The following is a 22,129-nucleotide window of genomic DNA, read 5'->3' as shown; positions in this document are numbered from 1 at the left end:
GGAAAAGAAAGAGGGGGGGAGAGAGGGGGGAGAGGAGGGGAGATAGTAAAAGAAAGAGACAGAGAGAGAGAGATGGGGGAGAGGAGGGGAGATAGAAAAAGGAAAGAAAGAGAGCGAGCGGGCGGGCGGGGAGATGAGGGGAGATAGGAAAAGGAAAGAAAGAGAGGGAGGGGAGAGGAAGGTGGAGAGGGTAAGAGAGTGTTAACATGTATCCGGGTGGGTTACAATAACACGTCCAGCCGGGTCTCTCCACCCCTGACCCCTCAATAACCCCTGGGGTCACTGCAGCGCTGGGATGGGAGCGTGCACGTGTCAGGGGATGGAAGAGTGCACGTGTCAGGCTGATTGGCTGGTTGTTTTGTTAAGGAACTAGAGAACATCCTTTTAACGTTTGGTCTGTTGTCTTTTAGGGAGTTTCTCACTGAGAATCACACATTTTCATTTGTTCACGGATGAAAGGTCTGCAATATAGTGAAAGTGTACTTGCTCTAGTTCTTAAAAGGGGGAACTGACAGCGTTTAAGCAACATGAAATACTTTTTAAATCTGTTCATATACACACCCAGGAAGAATAAGAATCTTTTTTTACATTTTCTGACAAGCGAGCACTTAGATATGGTCTTTTCGTAAATGAATGTAATGTCTGGGAATTACGTACAGTAAGGCATTTGTTACATTTCTATAGCAACATAGATTGGGAAAATGACAATAAATAGACACCGCAGTAAATAAAACCGAGTAAAAACATCTGTGTTGTCCAGGGCCGGGGTCGAATGCAGACCGTTGAGCCATAGCCAATCAGAACTACAGTAAGCCTATATGCAACACGGGCCTGCCATTGTTCCATTTCAACTGGACCGTGTGTTTACAGGAAGTAAACAACAACACGACTTCAGATCATTAGAACTCATTTACCAAAATACACCAAAATACACCTGAATGGATTTCTGAAAATATGTAAAACACCACAGGTGTTCCAATTGGGAACTTTACAGTCCTATTGATCAAACAACCATGAAAAGGTCGGCTCTCTCTCCCTCTGTTTCCTATGTGCATCAACAACAACAAGATCAACAACTAATGTTAGCCAGAGAGCGAGATGAGCTCAAATCTAACAAGGGAACAAGGAGATTAATCCTCTCAAACTTGTTCAGCTAGTTGGCCATCAAAATTGCACTGATAAACGATGGGGAATAGTAGCCAGCTCGTCCTTCTGCAGCTCGTCCTTCTGCAGCTCGTCCTTCTGCAGCTCGTCCTTCTGCAGCTCGTCCTTCTGCAGCTTGCCTGCCAAAGCATGCTTGTCGCAACCCATGTTTTGATAACTGAATGGGAACTTGCCTGCCTGCCAAATACATTTGAATACAGCATCACTGTATGGATCACTGGTGTGGTTGAATACAGCATCACTGTATCAAATCAAATCAAACTTTATTTGTCAAATGCGCCGAATACAACAAGTGTAGACTTTACAGTGAAATGCTTACATACAAACCCTTAACCAACAGTGCATTCAAGAAGAGTAAAGAAAATATTTACCAAATAGACTAAAATAAAAAGTAATAATAAAAAGAACCACAATAAGAATAACAATAATGAGGCTAAATACAGGGGGGTACTGGTACAGAGTCAATGTGGAGGCTAAATACAGGAGGTACCGGTACAGAGTCAATGTGGAGGATATATACAGGAGGTACCGGTACTGAGTCAATGTGGAGGCTATATACAGGGGGTACCGGTACAGAGTCAATGTGGAGGATATATACAGGAGGTACCGGTACTGAGTCAATGTGGAGGCTATATACAGGGGGTACCGGTACAGAGTCAATGTGGAGGCTAAATACAGGAGGTACCGGTACAGAGTCAATGTGGAGGATATATACAGGAGGTACCGGTACTGAGTCAATGTGGAGGCTATATACAGGGGGTACCGGTACAGAGTCAATGTGGAGGATATATACAGGAGGTACCGGTACTGAGTCAATGTGGAGGCTATATACAGGGGGTACCGGTACAGAGTCAATGTGGAGGCTAAATACAGGAGGTACCGGTACAGAGTCAATGTGGAGGCTATATACAGGGGGTACTGGTACAGAGTCAATGTGGAGGCTATATACAGGGGGTACCGGTACAGAGTCAATGTGGAGGCTATATACAGGGTGTACCGGTACCGAGTCAATGTGGAGGCTATATACAGGAGGCACCGGTACAGAGTCAATGTGGAGGCTATATACAGGGGGTACCGGTACAGAGTCAATGTGGAGGCTATATACAGGGGGTACCGGTACAGAGTCAATGTGGAGGCTATATACAGGGGGTACCGGTACAGAGTCAATGTGGAGGCTATATACAGGAGGCACCGGTACAGAGTCAATGTGGAGGCTATATACAGGGGGTACAGGTACAGAGTCAATGTGGAGGCTATATACAGGAGGCACCGGTACAGAGTCAATGTGGAGGTTATATACAGGGGGTACCGGTACAGAGTCAATGTGGAGGCTATATACAGGAGGCACTGGTACAGAGTCAATGTGGAGGCTATATACAGGGGGTACCGGTACTGAGTCAGTGTGGAGGCTATATACAGGAGGCACCGGTACAGAGTCAATGTGGAGGCTATATACAGGGGGTACCGGTACCGAGTCAGTGTGGAGGTTATATACAGGGGGTACCGGTACAGAGTCAATGTGGAGGCTATATACAGGGGGTACCGGTACAGAGTCAATGTGGAGGCTATATACAGGGGGTACTGGTACAGAGTCAATGTGGAAGCTATTTACAGGGGGTACCGGTACTGAGTCAGTGTGGAGGTTATATACAGGGGGTACCGGTACAGAGTCAATGTGGAGGCTATATACAGGGGGTACCGGTACAGAGTCAATGTGGAGGCTATATACAGGGGGTACCGGTACAGAGTCAATGTGGAGGCTATATACAGGGGGCACCGGTACTGAGTCAGTGTGGAGGTTATATACAGGGGGTACCGGTACAGAGTCAATGTGGAGGCTATATACAGGGGGTACCGGTACAGAGTCAATGTGGAGGCTATATACAGGGGGCACCGGTACAGAGTCAGTGTGGAGGTTATATACAGGGGGTACCGGTACAGAGTCAATGTGGAGGCTATATACAGGGGGCACCGGTACAGAGTCAATGTGGAGGCTATATACAGGGGGTACCGGTACAGAGTCAGTGTGGAGGTTATATACAGGGGGTACCGGTACCGAGTCAATGTGGAGGCTATATCCCGGGGGTACCGGTACAGAGTCAATGTGGAGGCTATATACAGGGGGCACCGGTACAGAGTCAGTGTGGAGGTTATATACAGGGGGTACCGGTACAGAGTCAGTGTGGAGGCTATATACAGGAGGCACCGGTACAGAGTCAATGTGGAGGCTATATACAGGGGGTACCGGTACCGAGTCAGTGTGGAGGTTATATACAGGGGGTACCGGTACAGAGTCAATGTGGAGGCTATATACAGGGGGTACCGGTACAGAGTCAATGTGGAGGCTATATACAGGGGGTACTGGTACAGAGTCAATGTGGAAGCTATTTACAGGGGGTACCGGTACTGAGTCAGTGTGGAGGTTATATACAGGGGGTACCGGTACAGAGTCAATGTGGAGGCTATACACAGGGGGTACCGGTACAGAGTCAATGTGGAGGCTATATACAGGGGGTACCGGTACAGAGTCAATGTGGAGGCTATATACAGGGGGCACCGGTACTGAGTCAGTGTGGAGGTTATATACAGGGGGTACCGGTACAGAGTCAATGTGGAGGCTATATACAGGGGGTACCGGTACAGAGTCAATGTGGAGGCTATATACAGGGGGCACCGGTACAGAGTCAGTGTGGAGGTTATATACAGGGGGTACCGGTACAGAGTCAATGTGGAGGCTATATACAGGGGGCACCGGTACAGAGTCAATGTGGAGGCTATATACAGGGGGTACCGGTACAGAGTCAGTGTGGAGGTTATATACAGGGGGTACCGGTACCGAGTCAATGTGGAGGCTATATCCCGGGGGTACCGGTACAGAGTCAATGTGGAGGCTATATACAGGGGGCACCGGTACAGAGTCAGTGTGGAGGTTATATACAGGGGGTACCGGTACAGAGTCAATGTGGAGGGGTATAGGCTAGTTGAGGTCATTTGTACATGTAGGTGGGGGTGAAGTGACTATGCATAGATAATAAACAGTGAGTAGCAGCAGTGTACAAAAAGGGAGGGGGGGGTCAATGTAAATTGTCCGATGGCGATTTTAGTAATTGTTCAGCAGTCTAATGGCATGGAGGTAGAAGCTGTTGAGGAGGCTTTTGGTCCTAGACTTGGCTCTCCGGTACCGCTTGCCGTGCGGTAGCAGAGAAAACAGTCTATAACTTGGGTGACTGGAGTGACTGGTCCAATCAGAATGTCTTGTAGTTGAGTAGCCAGCCGTGGCTACTGCTCTAATGTTGCTGTAATAGACCTGCATGTTTCTCATTTGCCTGGTGTGTTGTTGCAGGTTTAGATTTTTGGTTATTCATTTTCAAGCATTAAAAACTGAAGTCAGACTGCACCATTTTAGTAGCCTAGCTAGGACTGTCGCATGTGTCTGTAGACTTTCCCTCTGCTGCACGCAGCAAACCGGATAAATGAAAGCAAGTTGAATTCACTGATGGGAGCACATAAGGCTGTAATTTGATAAAGTAGATGACTCAACTGTTGACTGGCTTGTGTGTCCTATTCGGCCCGCGGGCCTTGTGTTTGACATGTACGCTAGACTGTTAGCCACATTATGACTGACTTGTGATCATTGACCTTGCTAGTTAGATTGTATTGACATTCCCAGCCTTATTTACATTTGTCCATTGAAAGTAAAACAGCGCATCCTGAATGGAGGCAGCAAACCATGTACCAGGACAGCTGTCATTTACAACCTATGTTTTAGACTACCAGGAAATGTATTGGTGAATTATATTAATCTGCTTTGCTTTATCTTGGCCAGGTCGCAGTTGTAAATGAAAACTTGTTCTCAACTAGCTTACCTGGTTAAATAAAGGTGAAATAAATTAAAATTAAAATTAAATCATGCATTGAACTACATCCATCTATTCTGCCTTAGTGTACGTCATGGAACTCTGAGTCAAATAGAACCTATTTTTAAAACCTCTTATAAAGTTGGTTTTGTAGCATAAACTAGGAATTGGATATATCTTTTTTTACTGAGATTATGATTGTCTGTTTGTGTCATATCTGCAAAGCAGTTAAAACACTGTCAGTTCCACTGTCACGTCCTGACCAGTATAGGGGTTATTTGTATTGTAGTTTGGTCAGGACGTGGCAGGGGGTATTTGTTTTATGTGGTTCGGGGTGGTGGTTTGTTTAGAAGGGTGTTTGATTTATTAATTCTGGGTTTTGGGTTATGATCTATGTTTTTTGTATTTCTATGTTCTCTCTAGTTTAGTATTTCTATGTCTAGGTAATTGGGTGTTGGACTCTCAATTGGAGGCAGGTGTTTTTAGTTGCCTCTGATTGAGAGTCCTATATATAGGTATGAGTTTTGTGGGAGATTGTTTCTGTGTATAGCTTCAAGCCTTACAGGACTGTTATTCATCATTGTTTCTTTTTGTGTACGTGTTTATTTTTGGTTCACCTTCTTTGCCAACTAAATAAAAAAGAAGATGAGTGCACATTTCCCCGCTGCGTCTTGGTCCGCTTTATACGACGACAACCGTTACATCCACTTTAAAATAAAATCAGTTTTAAATCATTGTCAGTTATTGTCATAAAACGAATCATATGAATCGTACAATAATATTTGTTGTTTAAATGTTTAAAGCACAAACTCACCTGGAGGTTGAGAAAACTCCATAGATGACAGGGTTCTGGTAGTCTTTGGTCTCCAGAATGAAGATATCCTCTGAAATGAATCACAGTGGGGAACCACAGTCAGAGACAATTAACAAAACTGATACCTTACCATGCTAGCATAATGACCTGTACTCATTTTACCAGTACATTGTACCACGAAACACTGACAAACAAAAGTGAACAAATCAATAATTTCCTCTTATCAAAGTCATGATAATACAAAATGTAAATGTTCATTAAAACATTTCAAAACATTTCAGCGGTGTAGATAAAAGCCGAGTACCGAGCTCATCAAACTGTGTGTCCAGTCCCCCAGGTCCTGGTACAGAACACACCAGACGGGCCTTGAGGAAGGTAGTCCAACGGTTAATCAGACTCCTCTTCCCTCCAACGTCATTCTAACAGGGGACACAGAGGAGGAGATCGGACATGAAATCAACACCTACATATCTTTCAGTTAGGTACTTTTAGTCTCACTAATATCATTCAAATCGGTCACTGTAGGATCTGCTGTTACTGTAGAATCTGATGTTACAGTAGACTGCTGTTACTGTAGGATCTGCTGTTACTGTAGGATCTGTTGTTACTGTAGGATCTGCTGTTACTGTAGGATCTGTTGTTACTGTAGGATCTGCTGTTACTGTAGGATCTGCTGTTACAGTAGACTGCTGTTACTGTAGGATCTGCTGTTACAGTAGACTGCTGTTACTGTAGGATCTGCTGTTAATGTAGGCTCTGCTGTTACTGTAGGATCTGCTGTCACTGTAGGATCTGCTGTTACTGTAGGATCTGTTGTTAATGTAGGATCTGCTGTTAATGTAGGATCTGCTGTTACTGTAGGATCTGCTGTTACAGTAGACTGCTGTTACTGTAGGATCTGCTGTTAATGTAGGATCTGCTGTTAATGTAGGATCTGCTGTTACTGTAGGATCTGCTGTTACAGTAGACTGCTGTTACTGTAGGATCTGCTGTCACTGTAGGATCTGCTGTTACTGTAGGCTCTGCTGTTACTGTAGGATCTGCTGTCACTGTAGGATCTGCTGTTACTGTAGGATCTGCTGTTAATGTAGGATCTGCTGTTAATGTAGGATCTGCTGTTACTGTAGGATCTGATGTTACTGTAGAATCTGCTGTTAATGTTGGATCTGATGTTACAGTAGACTCTGCTGTTACAGTAGACTGCTGTTACTGTAGGATCTGCTGTTACTGTAGGATCTGCTGTTAATGTAGGATCTGCTGTTAATGAAGGATCTGCTGTTAATGTAGGATCTGCTGTTACTGTAGAATCTGCTGTTAATGAAGGATCTGCTGTTAATGAAGGATCTGCTGTTAATGTAGGATCTGCTGTTACAGTAGACTGCTGTTAATGAAGGATCTGCTGTTACTGTAGTATCTGCTGTTACTGTAGGATCTGCTGTTATTGTAGGATCTGATGTTACAGTAGACTCTGCTGTTACTGTAGGATCTGCTGTTACTGTAGACTCTGCTGTTACTGTAGGATCTGCTGTTACTGTAGGCTCTGCTGTTACTGTAGGATCTGCTGTTACAGTAGACTGCTTTTACTGTATCTTTCCGATTTGGTCCTGCCGTACATACCTACACGTATGCTATGGTCACAAGACGCAGGCCACCTAATTGTCCCTAGAATTTCTAAGCAAACAGCTGGAGGCAGGGCTTTCTCCTATAGAGCTCCCTTTTTATGGAATGGTCTGCCTACCCATGTGAGAGATGCAGACTCGGTCTCAACCTTTAAGTCTTTACTGAAGACTCATCTCTTCAGTAGGTCCTATGACTGAGTGTAGTCTGGCCCAGGAGTGTGAAGGTGAACGGAAAGGCTCTGGAGCAACGAACCGCCCTTGCTGTCTCTGCCTGGCCGGTTCCCCTCTCTCCACTGGGATTCTCTGCCTCTAACCCTATTACAGGGGTTGAGTCACTGGCTTACTGCTGTTCTTCCATGCCGTCCCTAGGAGGGGTGCATCACTTGAGTGGTTGAGTCACTGACGTGGTCTTCCTGTCTGGGTTGGCGCCCCCCCCCCCCCCCGCCCCCCCTTGGGTTGTGCTGTGGCGGAGATCTTTGTGGGCTATACTCTGCCTTGTCTCAGGATGGTAAGTTGGTGGTTGAAGATTTCCCTCTAGTGGTGTGGGGGCTGTGCTTTGGCAAAGTGGGTGGGGTTATATCCTGCCTATTTGGTCCTGTCCCGGGGTATCATCGGATGGGGCCACAGTGTCTCCTGACCCCTCCTGTCTCAGCCTCCAGTATTTATGCTGCAGTAGTTTATGTGTCGGGGGGGCTAGGGTCAGTCTGTTATATCTGGAGTATTTCTCCTGTCTTATCCAGTGTCCTGTGTGAATTTAAGCATGCGCTCTCTAATTCTCTCTTTCTTTCTTTCTCTCTCTCGGAGAACCTGAGCCCTAGGACCATGCCCGACATGATGACTCCTTGCTGTCCCCAATCCACCTGGCCGTGCTGCTGCTCCAGTTTCAACTGGTCTGCCTGCGGCTATGGAACCCTGACCTGTTCACCGGACGTGCTACCTGTCCCAGACCTGCTGTTTTCAACTCTCTAGAGACAGCAGGAGCGGTAGAGATACTCTCAATGATCGGCTATGAAAAGCCAACAGACATTTACTCTTGAGGTGCTGACTTGTTGCACCCTCGGCAACTACTGTGATTATTATTATTTGACCATGCTGGTCATCTATGAAGATTTGAACATCTTGGCCATGTTCTGTTATAATCTCCACCCGGCACAGCCAGAAGAGGACTGGCCACCCCTCATAGCCTGGTTCCTCTCTAGGTTTCTTCCTAGTTTTTCCTAGCCACCGTGCTTCTACACCTGCATTGCTTGCTGTTTGGGGTTTTAAGCTGGGTTTCTGTACAGCACTTCGAGATATCAGCTGATGTAAGAAGGGCTTTATAAATACATTTGATTTGATTTGATTTACTGTAGGCTCTGCTGTTACTGTAGACTCTGCTGTTACTACTGTAGGCTCTGCTGTTACAGTAGATTGCTATTACTGTAGGCTCTGCTGTTACTGTAGACTCTGCTGTTAAGCCCTTTGTGAAAATATTGTAGCGAATTCCTATTTACCTTGCAGATGCGTGCCACTCTACTGTAAACCCTCTTGTCCCACTGGCTGGACTCTACAGCTGTCTCCTTTAAGAAGAAGTAAACCTTGTCATCGTCCACACTTTGTGTGTCTGGAATGGAGAAGGAACCCACAAACTCTGGCTCTGCATGAGGAGGAAATTATATCATGGTGAGGAGGATAGTACAATGTACAGATGTAGGATGTTCATTTGATCACCCCTGTTGCAGGATAACTTTCCTGCACTGCAGGATATTTTAAACTTGTAGTGTATTTGAGGTTTAAAAAGGATTCTAAAGTTTGTAATTTCCACTTTGACATTTCAGACTTCCCCTTACGAAAAATGTCCATTAATTCTAATCCACATAACTCACATTTTCTGTTGCTGCAGGATTATATTCCTGCTGTAACAAACTGGCTAAAATTAAGATCCTACATCTGTATGAACCCTTTAGAACAGTCTAGAACATGATGAGTGTCTGGAATGGAGAAGAAACCCACAAACTAAGGCTCTGCATGGGAGAAACAAAGGATATCACGATGAGGACTCATACCCATCAACTCACTTCAGTATTGGACGTTTGTCTTAGACCTAAACATCAAATAATGACTTGGAGTGATTTGCCTCCTCAAAAAATAACGACAAGATTGGCAAGAATCCCGAATTGGCTGAGTTAAGGATAACGGTTGAGGCTTGTGCCTACGACCTAGCTGAGTACGTATAATTAGGAAATCTCTATGACAACTGCCATAGAGACATTTTTGTTTTCTTTCACATGATCTTCTCTTCTGTCTTCTGCGTCTCACCATTGAGCCAGTGGTCCTGGTAGGCCTCTGTGCGTATATAGTGCTGGTTGCTGCTGTGCACAGAGGTACGGAATATAGCTGCGTTGGTACCCATAAAATCCACCGACGTCCCCGCATACAAATCTCCATCTAGGGGTGAGATTGGGATGGGGTTTGGCTTGAGAAAATATACATACATACGTACATACATACATACATACATACATACATACATACATACATACATACACCACACACACACACACACACACACACACACACACACACACACACACACACACACACACACACACACACACACACACACACACACACACACACACACACACACACACACATAATACATACATATCTCTGTTACATCTTCATAAGACCCTCTTCAAGGTAGAGTCAATTTGGTTGAACGCATCAATCTGGTTGGTTTAGAAGGCTAAGAGTAATTTGGGTTGGTTTCATTGTTTTGGAAACTATATATATACAGCTATACCCTGTTGGAACAGATAATGTATATCAAAATGTATTATTCTGAAATATGTCTGTCATTTTTGTTGGACAGTATTTGTGTTTATATAATATATAATATATAGCCTGTGTGAATATTGAATTCAGCTAATACTTATGGATATTCAATCACATAGAGAGGTAGCGTAGAACTCCTAAAACGCACAGAGCAGGACCTCATTCCCAGTGGTAGCCACTAACTCAGTTACCCCTAATTATGAACCATATGTTTTATGTACTGGGGTCTGGCGGGATTTACGTCCACTTCAAACTATGTGAGAACTAAATCATGTGGTTCTCTCTCTAACTCCCTTCCTGGTCACACCATTTCTGGAGGCTGGAAGGGTGGGTTTGATTGCCGCATAGGTCACATACTGAATATTGTGTGTCACGGTCAACGTTAACAGTTCTGTAAGTCATTGTGGAGGAAATGGTCTCCTTAATGTCAATATTTTCCATATTCGCTGGATATATTACTTACCAGTGAGCCTGGTCATTCTCTTCAAATAGTGAAAATATAGCATTGTGTCCCTGTCAACGTTTTGTACGTCACTACAAGGGTTTCGTATGTGGACATAGTATTTGTACATTACTTACCAGTGAGCCTGGCGGTGAAGGGTTCCCGTGGACTAAAGGGGCATTTCCCCCGTCCAGACTCCACAGCATGGCTCTGCAGACGGAACAACGGCTCCTAGGAGACCAACAGAGAACCATAGAGATTCAATATAGTTCTATTCTACTCATGCTATGTTCTATTTTTCGGGATATAGTGTCTGAGATCGTACAGCCAGTTGAGTTCTCATTTGATCGCACAGACAGGAATAAATATCTCTCCGGGAAGAAGGGCGGGGGGGTGTATTTTTCATGATTAACCAATCATAATGAGATTGTGATAACATACAGGAACTCAAGTTCTTTTGTTCACCCGACGTAGAATACCTCTCAATCAAATGCCGACCGTATTACCTCCCAAGAGACTTCTCTTCGGTTATAGTCACAGTCGTGTATATTCCCCCTCAAGCCAATACCACGACGGCCCTCAAAGAACTTCACTGGACTTCATGCAAACTGGAAACAACATATCCTGAGTCCACATTTATTGTAGCTGTGGATTTTAACAAAGCAAATTTGAGGAAAATGCTACAGAAGTTCTATCAACACATCGACTGTAGTACTCGCGCTGCTAAAACACTCGACCACTGTTACTCCAACTTCCGGGATGCCTACAAGGCCCTCCCCGCCCTCCATTCAGCAAATCTGATCACGACTCCATTTTGCCCCTCCCTTCCTATAGGCAGAAACTCAAACAGGAAGTACCCGTGCTGAGGACTATTCAATGCTGGTCTGACCAATCAGAATCCACGCTTCAAGATTGTTTTGATCACGCGGACTGGGATATGTTCTGAGAATAACATTAACGAATACACTGATACGGTAACTGAGTTTATCAGGAAATGTAGAGGATATGTTGTACCTACTGTGACTATTAAAAGCACTCTCGCAAAACTGAAAGCACTAACCATCGCATTTAACCATGGCACGGTGATTGGGAATATGGCAGAATACAAACAGTGTAGTTATTCGCTCCGTAAGGCAATCAAACAGGCAAAACGTCAGTACAGAGACAGAGTGGAGTCGCTCAGACACGAGATGTATGTGGCAGGGTCTCCAGACAATCACGGACTACAAAGGAGAAAACCAGCCATGTCACGGACACGGACATCTTGCTTCCGGACAAGCTAAACACCTTCTTCACCGGCTTTGAGGATAACACAGTGCCACCGACGCAGCCCGCTACCAAGGACTGTGGGCTCTCCTTCTCTGTGGCCGATGTGAGTAAGACATTTAAGAGTGTTTAAGCTTGCGTCCTCAGAGCATGCGCAGACCAGCTGGCTGGAATGTTTATGGAAATATTCAATCTCTACCTGTTTGCTTTCCCCACATGCTTCAAGATGTCTGCCATTGGTCCTGTACCCAAGAAAGCAAAGGTAACTGAACTAAATTACTATCGCCCCATAGCACTCACTTTCGTCATCATGAAGCGCTTTGAGAGGCTAGTCAAGGACCATATTCACCTATACCTTACCTGACACCCTAGACCCACTTCAATTTGCTTACTGCCCCAATAGATCCACAGATGATGCAATCGCCATCACACTGCACACTGCCCTATCCCATCTGGACAAGAGGAATACCAATGTAAGAATGCTGTCCATTGACTAAAGCTCAGCATTCAACACCATAGTACCATCCAAGCTCATCATTAAGCTTGAGGCCCTGGGTCTGAACCCCGCCCTGTGCAACTGCGTCCTGGACTTCCTTACGGGCCGACCCCCAGGTGGTGAAAGTAGGAAACAACACCTCCACTTCTCTGATCCTCAAAACTGGGGCCTGTGCTCAGTCCCCTCCTGTACTCCCTGTTCACCCATGACTGCGTGGCCACGCACGCCTCCAACTCAATCATTAAGTTTGCAGATGACACAACAGTAGTAGGCCTGATTACTAACAATGACGAGACGGCCTACAGGGAGGAGGTGAGTGTGGTGTCAGGAAAATAACCTCTCACCCAACGTCAACAAAACTAAGGAGCTGATCGTGGACTTCAGGAAACAGCAGAGGGAGCAGCCCCGTATCTACATTGACGGGACAGTAGTGGAGAAGGTGGAGAATTTTAAGTTCCTCAGCGTACACATCACTGACAAACTGAAATGGTCCACCCACACAGACAGTGTGGTGAAGAAGGCGCATCAGCGACTCTTCAACCTCAGGAGGCTGAAGAAATTTGGTTTGGGACCTAAAACCCTCACAAAATTTTACAGATGCACAATTGAGAGCATCCTGCCGGGCTGTATCACCGCCTGGTACGGCAACTGCACCGCCGTGGAACACTAGTCACTTTAATAATTTGAACATATTTTGCATTACTCATCTCATACTGTATCCTATTCTACTGTATCTTAGTCTATGCTGCTCTGACATTGCTCATCCAAATATTTATATATTCTTAATTCCATTCCTTTACCTTAGATTTGTTTGCATTATTGTGAAACTGTTAGATAGTACTTGTTAGATATTACTGCACTGTTGGAGCTAGAAACACAAGCATTTTCAACCACCATCTCAACCACCGTTTTGTAATAATTTAATCTCTACAATAACATTAACCATCCTCCACTGAGCTGTAAAATCCCTTGCTGAGAAAGCGTGATGTGGATGACAGCCTTATGCTCTGAAGGGGCCAAGAGGAGAGAAAAGGGTGATGTGGAGTGGATTTTCATAATGTGGAGTGGATTTTCACAATGTGGAGTGGATTTTCACAATGTGGAGTGGATTTTCATAATGTGGAGTGGATTTTCATAATGTGGAGTGGATTTTCATATGTGGAGTGGATTTTCATAATGTGGAGTGGATTTTCAAAATGTGGAGTGGATTTTCATAATGTGGAGTGGATTTTCAAAATGTGGAGTGGATTTTCAAAATGTGGAGTGGATTTTCATAATGTGGAGTGGATTTTCATAATATGGAGTGGATTTTAATAATGTGGAGTGGATTTTCATAATGTGGAGTGGATTTTCATAATGTGCAGTGGATTTTCGTAATGTGGAGTGGATTTTCATCATGTGGAGTGGATTTTCGTAATGTGGAGAGGATTTTCATAATGTGGAGTGGATTTTCGTAATGTGGAGTGGATTTTCATAATGTGCAGTGGATTTTCGTAATGTGGAGAGGATTTTCATAATGTGGAGTGGATTTTCATAATGTGCAGTGGATTTTCGTAATGTGGAGTGGATTTTCAAAATGTGAGGAACAGAGTTTAGTCAGAGAGATGGAACAGAGAGTTTAGTCAGAGAAAGTGGAACAGAGAGTTTATTCAGAGAATCAAATCAAATGTTATTTGTCACGCACACTAGACTTTACCGTGAAAATGCTTGCCTACGAGCCCTTCCCAACGATGCAGAGTTTAAAATGGTAACACAAGATTAATCAAATATTATACACAAAAATGGAGCTGTATGTGTGTGTGTTTGTGCTTTGTCGGTATGCATGTGTGTGTTATGTGTGTGTTATGTGTGTGTTATGTGTGTGTTACGTGTGTGAGTGCATATGTAGTGTATATGAATGTGTGTGGGAGTGTCAATATAGTGTGTGTGAGCGAGTGTGTATATGGTGTGTACTATACAGTGTAGTCTAGCGAGTGTGTATATGGTGTGTACTGTATATACAGTGTAGTCTAGTGAGTGTGTATATGGTGGGTACTATACAGTATAGTCTAGTGAGTGTGTATATGGTGTGTACTGTATATACAGTGTAGTCTAGTGAGTGTGTATATGGTGTGTACTGTATATACAGTATAGTCTAGGGAGTGTGTATATGGTGGGTACTGTATATACAGTATAGTCTAGTGAGTGTGTATATGGTGGGTACTATACAGTATAGTCTAGTGAGTGTGCGTAGGGTCAGTGAAAGATACTGTAGAGTCAGTGCAGATAGTTTGGGTAGCATTAATTGACTATTTATCAGTCTGGCTATTTAGCAGTCTTATGGTTTGGGGGTAGAAGCTGTCTTGGAGTCTGTTGGTCCGAGAGCAGATGCTCTGGTACCGTTTGCCGGACGGTAGCAGAGTGAACAGTCTATGGCTTGGGTCGCTGGAGTCTTTGGACATTTTTCAGGCCTTCCTCTGGCACTGCCTGATATAGAGGTCCTGGAAGGCAGGGAGTTTGACCCCAGTGGTGAACTGGACCGTCCACACAACCCTCTGTAGCGCTTTGCGGTAAAGGGCGGTGCACTTGCCATACCAAGCGGTGATGCAGCCAGTCAAGATGCTCTCAATGGTACAGCTGTAGACATTTTTGAGGATCTGAGTGCCCATGACAAATCTTTTCAGCCTCCTGAGGCGGGAAAGGCACTGCCGTGCCCTCTTCATGACTGTGAGGGTGTGTGTGGATCTTGTTAAAACCTCTTGGGGCTATGTGGGACGCTAGCGTGCCACCCGTGGTGCACCCTATCAACAGCAGGTGCATTTCAAGAGCGGCAAATTTGAAACCAAATAAATGTCAAAATTCAAATTTTTCAAACATACAACTATCTTACACACTTTGAAAGATAAACATCTCCTTAATCTAACCACGTTGTCCGATTTCAAAAAGGTTTTACGGCGAAAGCATAAAGTTAGATTATGTTAGGAGAGTACATTGACAATAGCTGTGTGTAATGTTTTGTCAATTCAAAGACAGGCGTCACCAAAACCATAAAACCAGCTAAAATGATGCACTAACCTTTTACAATCTCCATCAGATGACACTCCTAGGACATTATGTTAGACAATGCATGCATTTTTAGTTCTATCAAGTTCATATTTATATCCAAAAACAGCGTTTTACTATGGCGTTGATGTTCAGGAAATCGTTTCCCTTCAATAACCGGCAGTCAAGTCAGCACCACAAATTAAATAATTAAAATTAGAAAACATTGGTAAAATATTATATTGTCATTTAAAGAATTATAGATTTACATCTCTTGAACGCAATCGACTTGCCAGATTTAAAAATAACCTTACTGGGAAATCACACTTTGCAATAATCTGAGCACTGCGCCCAGAAAAATACGCTTTGCGATACAGACAAACGGCCATGTTGGAGAGATCTAAAATCGAAAATACTATGTAAATAATCCATTACCTTTGATTCTCTTCATCAGATGTCACTTCCAGGAATCCCAGGTCCATAACGAATGTAGTTTTGTTCAAAAAAGCTCATCATTTATGTCCAAAAAGCTCCGTGTTGTTAGCACATGATCTAAGCCCGCCGGACTTCACTTCATGAACGAGGGGAAAAAATATATTTACGTTCGTTCAAACATGTCAAACGTTGTATAGCATAAATCATTAGTGCCTTTTTTAACCAGAACATGAATAATATTCAAGGTGGACGAATGCATTCTCTTTTAAAACGTTTTGGAACGAGGGTACCCAACATGACCTCGCGCGCCAGAGTCTAATCGGCCATCACCGTTCCAAGGCTCTTGTTCGGTCAGATCTCATAGTAGAAGATTCAAAACACTTTGTAAAGGCTGGTGACATCTAGTGGAAGCAATAGGAAGTGCCAAAACATTAATCAGCCCCTGTGTGTTTCAATGGCTTTGGCTTAAAGGTAATTCAACACATCAGGTATCCACTTCCTGTCAGAAAATGTCTCAGGGTTTTGCCTGCCAAATGAGTTCTGTTATACTCACAGACACCATTCAAACAGTTTTAGAAACTTTAGGGTGTTTTCTATCCATATATAATAAGTATATGCATATTCTAGTTACTGGGTAGGATTAGTAACCAGATTAAATCGGGTCCGTTTTTTTATCCAGCCGTGAAAATACTGCCCCCTAGCCCCAACAGGTTAAGTCCTTAGTGATGTGGACGCCAAGGAAGTTGAAGCTCTCAACCCGCTCCACAACAGCTCCGTCGATGTGGATGGAGGCGTGCTCTCCCCTCTTTCTTCTATAGTCCACGATCAGCTCCTTGGTCTTACTGACGTTGAGGGAGGCACCACACTGCCAACTCTCTGACCTCCTCCCTGTAGGCTGACATCGGTGATCAGGGATACCACCGTTGTGTCGTCAGCAAACTTAACGATGGTGTTGGAGTCGTGCTTGGCCACGCAGGCGTGGGTGAACAGTGAGTACAGGAGCGGACTAAGCACGCACCCCTGAGGGGCCCCCATGTTGATGGTCAGCGGAAGTGTTGTTGTTGTTGCATACCACCGGCCCGTCAGGAAGTCCAGGATTCAGTTGCAGAGAGAGGTGTTCAGACCAAGGGTCCTGAGTTTAGTGATTATCTTGGAGGGGACTATGGTGTTAAACGCTGAGTTGTAGTCTATGAACAGCATTCTCATATAGTTATTTCTCCTCTTGTCAGGGTGTGAGAGGGCAGTGTGAAGTGCAATTGAGATTGCATCATCTGTGGATCTGTTACGGCGGTATGTGAATTGGAGTGGCTCTAGGCAGTCTGGGATGATGGTGTTGATGTGTGTCATGACCAGCCTTTCAAAGTACTTTATAATTACAGATGTGAGTGCTACAGGGTGATAGTCATTTAGGCAGGTTACCTTGGAGCTCTTGGGAACAGGGACAATGATGGTCAGCTTGAAACATGTTGGGATTACCGACTGGGACAAGGAGAGATTGAAAATGTCTGTGAAGACACTTACCAGCTGGTCTGCGCGCGCTTTGAGAGCACGCCCTGGTATTCCTTCTGATTGTTAACCTTTTTAAACGTTTGCTCACATCGTACATGGAGAGTGAGATCACACAGTCATCCAGAAAAAAAGTAGATAAAGTTTAGTCAGAGTTTAGTCAGAGAGATGGAACAGGGAGTTTAGTCAGAGCCTCTCTCTATTGGATTATTGGCATGGGAAAAATATGTTAACATTGCCAAAGCAAGTTAAGTAGATAATAAACAAAAAGTGAAATAAACAATACAAATGAACAGTAAACATTACACTCACAGAAGTTCCAAAAGAATAAAGACATTTCTCTCTATCCTGTCCCAGGTCTATGTAGGTGCATTGTGGGTGGTAGGCCCCGGTGCCACAGACACACACATGGTCCCCCCTTCTCTCCTTTCCTCACCTCATTGCTGTGTCCCAGGTCTATGTAGGTGCATTGTGGGTGGTAGGCCCCGGTGCCACAGACATACACATGGGTCTTATTGAAGGGCTGGAGGAGACGCACGTAGTTGGCGCAGTCAGTCTGAAACAATGTTAGGATTTACATTAAACATACATGACACATATCTACAGTCATAGTTAACAGAGATGAAACCTTATACACTGCTCAAAAAAATAAAGGGAACACTTAAACAACACAATGTAACTCCAAGTCAATCACACTTCTGTGAAATCAAACTGTCCACTTAGGAAGCAACACTGATTGACAATAAATTTCACATGCTGTTGTGCAAATGGAATAGACAACAGGTGGAAATTATAGGCAATTAGCAAGACACCCCCAATAAAGGAGTGGTTCTGCAGGTGGGGACCACAGACCACTTCTCAGTTCCTATGCTTCCTGGCTGATGTTTTGTCCTGTGCTCTTCACAGATGAAAGCAGGTTCACACTGAGCACGTGACAGACGTGACAGAGTCTGGAGACGCCGTGGAGAACGTTCTGCTGCCTGCAACATCCTCCAGCATGACCGGTTTGGGGGTGGGTCCGTCATGGTGTGGGGTGGCATTTCTTTGGGGGGCCGCACAGCCCTCCATGTGCTCTCCAGAGGTAGCCTGACTGCCATTAGGTACCGAGATGAGATCCTCAGACTCCTTGTGAGACCATATGCTGGTGCGGTTGGCCCTGGGTTCCTCCTAATGCAAGACAATGCTAGACCTCATGTGGCTGGAGTGTGTCAGCAGTTCCTGCAAGAGGAAGGCATTGATGCTATGGACTGGCCCGCCCGTTCCCCAGACCTGAATCCAATTGAGCACATCTGGGACATCATGTCTCGCTCCATCCACCAGCGCCACGTTGCACCACAGACTGTCCAGGAGTTGGCGGATGCTTTAGTCCAGGTCTGGGAGGAGATCCCTCAGGAGACCATCCGCCACCTCATCAGGAGCATGCCCAGGCGTTGTAGGGAGGTCATACAGGCACGTGGCGGCCACACACACTACTGAGCCTAATTTTGACTTGTTTTAAGGACATTACATCAAAGTTGGATCACCCTGTAGTGTGGTTTTCCACTTTAATTTTGAGTGTGACTCCAAATCCAGACCTCCATGGGTTGATAAATTGGATTTCCATTGATTATTTTTGTGTGATTTTGTTGTCAGCACATTCAACTATAAATAAAAAAGTATTTAATAAGATTATTTCTTTCATTCAGATCTAGGATGTGTTGTTTAAGTGTTCCCTTTATTTTTTTGAGCAGTATATATCAATGCCATCTAACAGACGCTTTTATCCAAAAGCGACGACATACAGACGTGTGTACAGACATGTGTGGATACATACAGTATGAGTGGCCCCAGCGAGAATCAAACCCTTGATATTGGCGTTGAAAGTACCATGCCCTACCAACTGAGCTACAGAGGACCATCCTAAATCCTGTTCTTCTACCCACCAGCCTCATTAACCAGTTCGCTATCTTTTGCCTCAAGGCAGAGTATTTATGAAGAAATCGAGCAAAATAATTGATTGAACCTTGTCAGATTAGAATGACCTGTCACCTCTGGTTGTTATTGTGTGTAAATGTAAAGGAGTTGTTAGTCAGGTCCCATACAGAAGGATGAGAACGTACCCGTCTCCCCTGGGTCTCATAAAACACAAAACAACATGAGCATCAATAAAGACAGGCCTTGTTTTAATTATACACTATGAGGGATACTTGGCCTTGTCCCAATAATGTGCTATGAGTGTGCCAGAGGACTACTAAATAAGGCCTCAGATCTTCAGAGCACCTAAACAGCTTTGTGGGAAAGTTCATCCCATGTTGTTTATCCATGTTTTTTCTGGCTCTTAGAGCTGTTGTTACTTACCGACAGGTTCTTCCCTGCCAATCTGCAGTGTTCGACGTGTTCCTCCACAGCTGGCCAGTAAATCTAAAGGAGGGAGGGAGGGATATAGGTGAGGCTTAAATATGGATAGGTTACGCCTTTCATCATTACTTTATGATACCCCTCTGTGTTTTATTGAGAACGTGGCGATCTACGAGAACACAGTTGGGAAGGAGCCTTGACTGATTGAAAACAGAGTCGTGGTAATGTCATGGTGCTGGCCTTAACTCTACATTTACACGTAGATAGGGAGATCCAGTGAGGTGCTGTCTGTACCGTGCGTGTAGGAAGAGCCAGGCTGTCCGAGTGGAGAAGGTAGATGTGGTCTCTGCCCCCCACCAGGAGCCAGCCACGGTCCTCATCCAGCAGCAGGGACTGGTAACCTCCACTCACACCTCTGTCCCAGAACACACTGGAACTGTTCCTCCAACGCACGTCTACGGGGGGGGGATGGCGAGAGAGAGAGAGAGGGAGGGAGGGAGGGAGGGAGGGAGGGAGGGAGGGAGGGAGGGAGGGAGGGAGGGGGGAGGAGAGGGAGGGAGGGGCAGAGGAGGGAGGGGGAGAGAGAGAGAGGGAGGAGAGAGGGAGGGGCAGAGGAGGGAGGGGGAGAGAGAGAGAGGGAGGAGAGAGAGCAGGGGGGAGGGAGGGAGGGGGGAGGGAGGGAGGGAGGGGCAGAGGAGGGAGGGGGAGAGAGAGCAGGGGGGAGGGAGGGAGGGAGGGAGGGAGGGAGGGAGGGAGGGAGGGAGGGAGGGAGGGAGGAGGGAGGGAGGGAGGGAGGGGGGAGGGAGGGAGGGAGGGAGGGAGGGAGGGAGGGAGGACAGAGAGCAGGGGGGAGGGAGGGATGGCGAGAGAGAGAGAGAGGGAAGGAGAGAGGGAGGGGGAGGGAGGGATGGCGAGAGAGGGAGAGAGAGAGCGAGAGAGGGAGGAGAGGGAGGAGAGGGAGAGTGGGAGACAGGGGGAGGGGGGAGAGGGGAGAGAGAGAGAGAAAGAGGGAGTTAATGTTTTGAAGTAACAGAATCAATTGAATCAGAATTGGCAGAGAGCAACTATTGGTCAAAAACAAGCACTAAAAAACTTGGACTGCATTTATCACAACCATCAGTTTGGCAAAACTACATACAATTATAACTGATGTTTTTATTGTAGCTTTCCAAATCTAGTCTGTAGTCTGAGTACATTGACATGATTGATAAACAACATGTCAATCAAAGCTCATTCACTCAGTCAAAACAACAATGAAATCAGCCTCTATATGAAATACGGTCCCTGGATACTCAAGTTGGAAAGTACATAGTTGCAATGTGTGTAATTCCAATAAACATAGCAACACAATCTCCCCCAAAAACACACACATGTCCATTCAGCATGCACGGGTCGAGCAACACCAGCGAGCACTCTACAACCTATCTAGGGATCTTGTATTTAACCAGTCAGAAAATGACCTGCACAATCACAGCAAATTAACCCTGTAGCCCGGCTTTCCCACCCTGTGCTCTCTCTCTCTCCTGATAAATCAACAAGTCCTGGCTGCTCAATTAAACTCCAAGACAACTCCTATAAAGTAGATGTTTACAGTGCTATAACCCTACATTATGTCATTGTGCTATCAGTTTAAGGGTTGCAGAGAGGATGTATGGTAAGTAAACAAATTAATTTAATTATACTTAGCCAGCACAAAGGTCCAACACTTTATCAAGACTCTAGAGACACGAGTCTAGAGACTAGAGACAAGAGTCTAGAGTCTAGAGACACGAGTCTAGAGACTAGAGACAAGAGTCTAGAGTCTAGAGACAAGAGACAAGAGACAGGAGACAGGAGTCTAGAGACTAGAGACAAGAGTCTAGAGACTAGAGACAAGAGACAAGAGTCCAGAGACAAGAGACAAGAGTCTAGAGTCTAGAGTCTAGAGTCTAGAGACAAGAGACAAGAGACAAGAGACTAAAGTCTAGAGACAAGAGACAGGAGACAGGAGTCTAGAGACTAGAGACAAGAGTCTAGAGACAGGAGTCTAGAGACTAGAGACAAGAGACAAGAGTATAGAGTCTAAAGTCTAGAGTCTAGAGTCTTGAGACAATAGTCTAGAGTCTAGAGTCTAGAGACAAGAGTCTTGAGACAATAGTCTTGAGAGAAGAGACAAGAGTCTAGAGACAGGAGTCTAGAGACTAGAGACAAGAGACAGGAGTCTAAAGTCTAGAGACAAGAGACAAGAGACAGGAGACAGGAGTCTAGAGACTAGAGACAAGAGTCTAGAGACAAGAGACAAGAGTCTAGAGACAGGAGTCTAGAGACTAGAGACAAGAGACAAGAGTATAGAGTCTAAAGTCTAGAGTCTAGAGT

The 22,129-nt window shown here is 45.0% G+C and overlaps 1 protein-coding gene across 1 annotated transcript in view; it reads right to left on the bottom strand.

The window, feature by feature from the left end:
- si:dkey-49n23.1 (semaphorin-3D) overlaps positions 1-22,129 on the bottom strand; it is a 141,961-nt gene that overhangs the window by 29,852 nt on the left and 89,980 nt on the right. Inside the window, exons 3-10 of the mRNA XM_045705201.2 lie at positions 20,069-20,229; positions 19,775-19,837; positions 17,874-17,993; positions 10,851-10,944; positions 9,753-9,881; positions 8,948-9,090; positions 6,140-6,254; positions 5,836-5,905 (exon numbers count right to left, since the gene is read on the bottom strand). Coding sequence (XP_045561157.1) covers positions 5,836-5,905; positions 6,140-6,254; positions 8,948-9,090; positions 9,753-9,881; positions 10,851-10,944; positions 17,874-17,993; positions 19,775-19,837; positions 20,069-20,229 — 895 coding nt within the window. The remainder of the gene's footprint in view (positions 1-5,835; positions 5,906-6,139; positions 6,255-8,947; positions 9,091-9,752; positions 9,882-10,850; positions 10,945-17,873; positions 17,994-19,774; positions 19,838-20,068; positions 20,230-22,129) is intronic.

The sequence above is a fragment of the Salmo salar genome, chromosome 22 (genome assembly GCF_965601325.2).
Source record: "Salmo salar chromosome 22, fSalSal1, whole genome shotgun sequence".
Lineage (NCBI taxonomy): Eukaryota > Metazoa > Chordata > Actinopteri > Salmoniformes > Salmonidae > Salmo > Salmo salar.
Note: the sequence above shows the minus strand (reverse complement) of the source record. Positions and strands in the feature narration are given on the sequence as shown.